Source organism: Rosa chinensis, chromosome 5 (assembly GCF_002994745.2).
Source record: "Rosa chinensis cultivar Old Blush chromosome 5, RchiOBHm-V2, whole genome shotgun sequence".
In the NCBI taxonomy this organism is placed as follows: domain Eukaryota; kingdom Viridiplantae; phylum Streptophyta; class Magnoliopsida; order Rosales; family Rosaceae; genus Rosa; species Rosa chinensis.
Window position 1 is genome coordinate 47476314 of NC_037092.1, and position 5857 is coordinate 47482170.

General features: G+C 36.8%; 1 protein-coding gene across 1 annotated transcript; it reads right to left on the minus strand.

The window, feature by feature from the left end:
* Nucleotides 1–207: 207 nt before the first annotated feature.
* Nucleotides 208–627, minus strand: LOC112203956. Its single transcript, XM_024344851.1, has one exon. It carries the CDS (start codon nt 625–627, stop codon nt 208–210), a length of 420 nt encoding a protein of 139 aa, XP_024200619.1.
* Between the last annotated feature and the right edge of the window lie 5230 nt (nt 628–5857).

The following is a 5857-nucleotide window of genomic DNA, read 5'->3' on the forward strand; positions in this document are numbered from 1 at the left end:
GATAAATGGTTTAAATTTCTTAATCGATATAAACCTTTAACTTTAAACGGTTTCAAACTGTTAATTGTAAACCGCAAAGTTCTAATGGTTTATAATAATTTAATAATAGAATATAGTATAATATATTGAATAATTTCAATATATTATTATGTTGATCCTCTTGGATCATGGCTTCCCATTTTGAAGAAGGTGAAGCTCCTGAAAAAGCTAAAACTGCAAATGAGGGAATTCTTGAATTCCTTTTTCCTTGCGAAACCACTTTGACTTGCTTGGAAATTGACATTTCCTTCTAATGCGGTAGGATTCTATCTGACCATGGCGAGTCGTAGTGATTTTCTTTTCGAGAATGCAGTCTGCCGTCATAGGGTCTTCCCTCTCAAACCACAAATCGTCTAGCGGAGGAAGTCGAGAATCCTTAACATCTTCGTCATCATCCAATAATGATGGTTCGAAGGGTTTCAAATACTCAGCATTTATTACTGAATACATCTGCATGTAAGGTGGTAGCTCAAGTTGAAATGCATTATCTCCAATCTTTTTGAAGATCTTGAATGGCCCATATCGAATTGGCTTTAACTTCTTTCCGACACCATGTAATCTTTCCTTGCTGAGCATTAACCAAACCATATCACCTGCCTTAAAGTCATGTTGGAGCCTATGTTTGTCATGTCGCGCTTTGTATAGCTGTTGTGACTTCTGTAATTGCTCCTCAACTTCTTTATGAATCTTCGAAATGCGCTCCAAGAGTCGCTGTGCTTTTAACCTATCTTCCTCTTCTTCTCCATTTTGCTTGTCACCAAATGAGAAGGCAATATCAAATGGATTTGAAGGTAGGTAGCCCAAACAAACTTCGAAATGTGATTTCAAAGTAGAACTAAATTGAAGGCAAATTGTAAATATGGTAAGCTTGCATCCCAAGTACGAGGATGTTTAGCGTTATATCCTCTCAACAGGTTAAGCAGGTTATAGGCACAACAAGTTTCCCACCATTTGACACCACTTAAATTTCCTCAACATATAGTGGCTACACGACATTTAGTTTAAAACCGTGGTATGAATCCATAGATTTGCAAATAAACCATTGTACCTTGGCTGCACTCGATTCACCAAGTTGAGTGTCCTAGTGAAGTTGTATAATTTAAAAGCTAAACATGGAATGAGTGATGCTGCTTATTCTGATTGGCTGATTGCTTTCGGGGAGCATCTTCCCGAAAGTAATGAAAACCCTACTTCTGTTTACGAGGCAAAGAAGACTTTGGGAGCACTAAGAATGGATTATAGAAAGATACATGTTTGTCATAATGATTGAATTTTGTATAGAAAACAGTACATAGATGAAGTCAATTGTCCTACATGTGGCGTGTCTAGGTGGAAAGAAGGAAAAAATTCAAAATTGAGGGAAGGTGTACCCGCTAAGGTACTCTGGTATTTTTCACCCATTCTTAGATTTCAAAGAATGTTTCAGTCTACTAAAATAGCTGGCATTTTGACTTGGCATGCTAGTGATAAACCAAAAGATGGGTTAATGCGTCATCCAGCCGATGCGTTGACTTGGAAATCAGTTGATGAGTAGTGGCCTGATTTTGGTTTAGAGGCAAGAAACCTAAGGTTTGCACTATCATCAGATGGCTTTAATCTTCATAATTCTTTAAGTAGTAAATACAGTTGTTGGCCCGTCATTCTTGTCAACTACAATCTTCCTCCTTGGCTTTGTATGAAAAGAAAATACATGATGCTAACGTTGTTGATTTCCGGGCCTAAACAACCTGGAAATGACATCAATGTCTATTTGAAACCATTAATTGATGATTTGAAGGTTTTTTGGAATGGAATAAAAGGAGTCTATGATGCAAGCCGAAATGAGTATTTTACTCTCAATACTGCATTATTTTGGACAATTAATGACTTTTCAGCCTACAGTAACATATTCGGGAGCATTGTTCAAGGGTATAATGCATGCCCAATATGTGTTGAAAAGACATTACCAAAGAGGCTAGTCCATGGACAAAAGATGGCTTATATGCGACATAGAAGGTGGAAAGGAAGAAATCATCCTTATCGAAACCAGCTCGATAACCAGTAAGAACTTTACAATCACTTCTCCTATTCCATTAAGTGGAGAAGAAGTGTTGGTTTGGCCGTTTGGGAAGAAACATTCTCCTTCTCCATATAAGGGTGATGAGGATGAAAACAGACCTTGTTGGAAGAAGAAATCGATTTTTTTTTTTTAACTTGAATACTAGAAATTCCTTCCAGTTCACCACTGCCTAGATGTGATGCATATTGAAAAAAAAAATGTCTGTGATAGTCTGTTAAAGACACTGTTAAATATTCCTGGAAAAACTAAAGATGGGATCAAGGCCCATTTGGATTTGGTTGAGATGGGTATTAGAACAGAACTTGAACCTAATCTCGATGGTCCAAAAAAACCTAAGGCTTAATGAGATGAAGTCTCATGATTGTCATGTGTTAATGCAACAACTCCTTCCTGTTGCATTAAGGGCTGTATTAGACAAGCCGGTTAGAGTTGTTCATTTGAGGTTTCTAGGCTGCCCAAAATACAAAGTGACATTGTGGAGACCTTATGCTTGCTTGAGATGTATTTTCCTCCTCCATTCTTCGACATAATGGTACATTTGATGTTTCACTTAGTTAGAGAAGTGGAACTACGTTGACCAGTTTTCTATTGATGGATGTATCCATTTGAAAGATATATGAAGGTTTGCAAAGGATATGTCGGCAATAAAAATCATCCTGAAGGTTGCATAGCAGAGAATTACATTGCGGAAGAAGCTGTTGAGTTTTTAGCTAAACGCCTATTGTCAGATCAAACTATTGTCATTCCAAAATAGCGATCTAAGGACTGCAAGCCCACCTCTGGTCCTAAAGTCTCCTCTATCTATGGCAGTGAGTTCAATCAAGCACATCTTTGTGTTCTACAAAACACCGAAGAGTTCAGAAACTACTTTTTGTAAGTCAACTGTTTTCTTTAGCTATTTTCTCTTCTATATATGTATTATTTATCTCTTTACAATCACTTAGCTAACTATTTTGTTGGTATTTTTTTGTGACAGGGAGCATATGGAATATTTGAAGGAAGCTTTTCCTAAGTTCAAAAAGAATAAGAAGTGGCTGAAGGATAAACAAAACAAGTCATTTGCAGATTGGGTGAAGATACGGGTAAGTCATGGTTTATAAAATGCTTGATTTAGCTAATTGATGCTTAGTTTTAAGACTTAACACTAGTATTGTTAATCTGTTCAGGTTGAGCAACAACTTAGTGAACCTCAAAACAACATATCTGAAACCGTGCGATGGATTGCAGATGGACCAAGCCATGAAGTAGCAAAGTTCAGCAGTTACAAAATTAACGGAGTTCAGTTTTACACAAAGTCTCTTGATGATGTTTGAGCGTGTCAAAATAGTGGTGTCTACCTAGAGGCCGACACTATGCTTTTTGCTAGTGCTAGAGACAAAAATCCTATAGATCATCACATGAGCTTCTATGGGGTTATAGATGAAATTTGGGAGCTTGATTATACTCAGTTTAGCAAGCCCCTCTTTAAGTGTCATTGGGCTGAGAGTACAAAGTGGACGACCTCAGTTTCACCTTAATGAATTTGAATAGGAGAGGCCATTTGAATGATATATTTGTTATGGCTACCTCTGTCAATCAAATTTTTTATGTACAAGACCTAGTAGATCCTAGGTGGTCAGTAGTTCTAAGAGTCCCACAAAAGGAATTCTTGGACTTGGCTCATGATGATGAGCTTGGGGACACCATAATTGATCAGCAACCACTTACTGATAGAATGCCATGTGTTGAGAGTGGGGAGGGAGAAATAGATTACATAAGAGCAGAAAATGAGGGGATTTTGGTTAATGAATAGCGAAACTGCTTGTGTTTCATGAAAAAGTGTTATTGTAATGGTACTCTTAATGAATTGTTGGTTTTTGGTGTTTATTGTAATTCATATTGATGTTCTTGAAGCAAGTTGTTTCATTCTCAATTTTGTAGTTATTTTCTGTGTATTGACTTACAATGAATGTCATAGTAATAAATTATTCTTTGCATTCACTTGTATTGTATTTCAGCTTGATGTTTATGGACAATATTGACTTATTTTACCTATATGTGCAGGTAATGGCACATTCAAAGGCTATCTTAACACCAACTAAGAATACTTCAAAGTCGCTCAAAGTAAGGAAATCCAAGTCTTCAAAGTCCAAGAAGCTATGTACATCAAAGAGCTCTGCTGCAAGCGTGAGTAAAAGAAAGAATCGTGGAAAGAAGATAGAGGAGGATGAAGGAAGCACCGGAGGACTTAAGCTTCTCAAGCGTCACCCTGTTACAATGTCACAATGTCAAGGATGACTAAGGGTAGGGTTCTAAAGAAGAGACTCAGAGTCCAGTTTGATGATAATGGCTCTCCGGTGGGGAAAAATAGAGAAGCTATGCAATCCTACATCGGTGTTTTGGCAAGAACAAAGATTCCAATTTCGATAGCATCTTGGCCTGGTGTTGACAAGAAAAAAAAAACACCCTTTAGGGGACTATTTTGGTAAGTGTCGAGTGATTATTTGTGAGTTCAATCAAGCACATCTTTGAGTTTTTTATGTTATATGCATTTATTAATATTATTGATTCTCACTGATGAAATTTTTTTATTTTTTTTAATCTATATGTTTGTAGACGGCATTCATGTTAGGACCTAAACACAGGAAAATGGTGTTACAATCTGCTGGAGCCAAATGGAGGGAATTTAAGAGCAGACTCACCACCACCTATGTATTGCCATATGTGGATGATCCGGAGATGTTACAATTTCCACCAGATGACTATATGTTTATTACTGTTGATGAGTGGACTGCTTTTGTAAAGGAAAGAACAAGCCCTAAGTTTTTGGTAAGTTGCATGTTTAAGATTATAACCTACATTTGTCATGCTTCAGATTATTACTTAGTGTATGCAATTAAATACTATGAACTAGCCAAATAGCTAGATGCTTAAGAACCATGATAGAAAGGGTAGATCTTGCAGCCATGAAAATGTCAACAACGTCAAAATTTAGCAAATCAGAATCTGCTCAAAGTGATTAAATTAAACTGAGTGTAATAACATGGTTGTCAACTTTTCTCATTTATATCGATCGGTGCTAATCAATTTAATGAAATGCAGGAATTGCATGAGGCTCAAAAGGCAAGGTGTCTTAAGAATCAATATGATCACCATATGTCTCGTAAGGGATACGCAGGACTAAGAAAAGAGTTGGTTAGTACAAGTGCCCAAGTTTTTTTAATTGTAAGTGTTCGCCACTGCCTAATAATGTAAAACTGATTTTCTGGTACAGTCTCAAACCATGCCGGAGGAGGAGATTGATAGAGATTGGCTTTGGATTAAAGGACGCCAAACTAAACAAGGGACATTTAAACATGATGCGATCAAGGACACAGCTGATAAAATCGTATGTACCTTATACTCATGTTTGATGATTTATATATGATGAGTATTGTCTATATGTATGAGCTGTTGATCAAATAGAATGAGCTGCTTTTTGGCCATTGAATTTCAAAATCATGAATATGAAAACATGTATATATAGATAACTATAGTTTATAAAGGGGTTGCTATAGTTGGATCTGTACATGTTTATGAATGATGAAATTTATAATTTAATTCATTTCCATTGTATATGGCAGGAAACACTGAAGCAAAAGGAACTCAGTGGAGAACTGACGATTTCTGAAAGTGATGATGTGCTGACATTAGCTTTAGGGACTCTGGAGCACCCTGGAAGAGTTAGAGGTGTGGGGGGTTATGTAAACCCAACTGATTATTTCCACCTCCCAAAACACA

Excerpts from the sequence above, each read along its gene's own strand:
- LOC112203956 (XM_024344851.1), bottom strand. The coding sequence starts at position 627 with ATGGTTTGGTTAATGCTCAGCAAGGAAAGATTACATGGTGTCGGAAAG.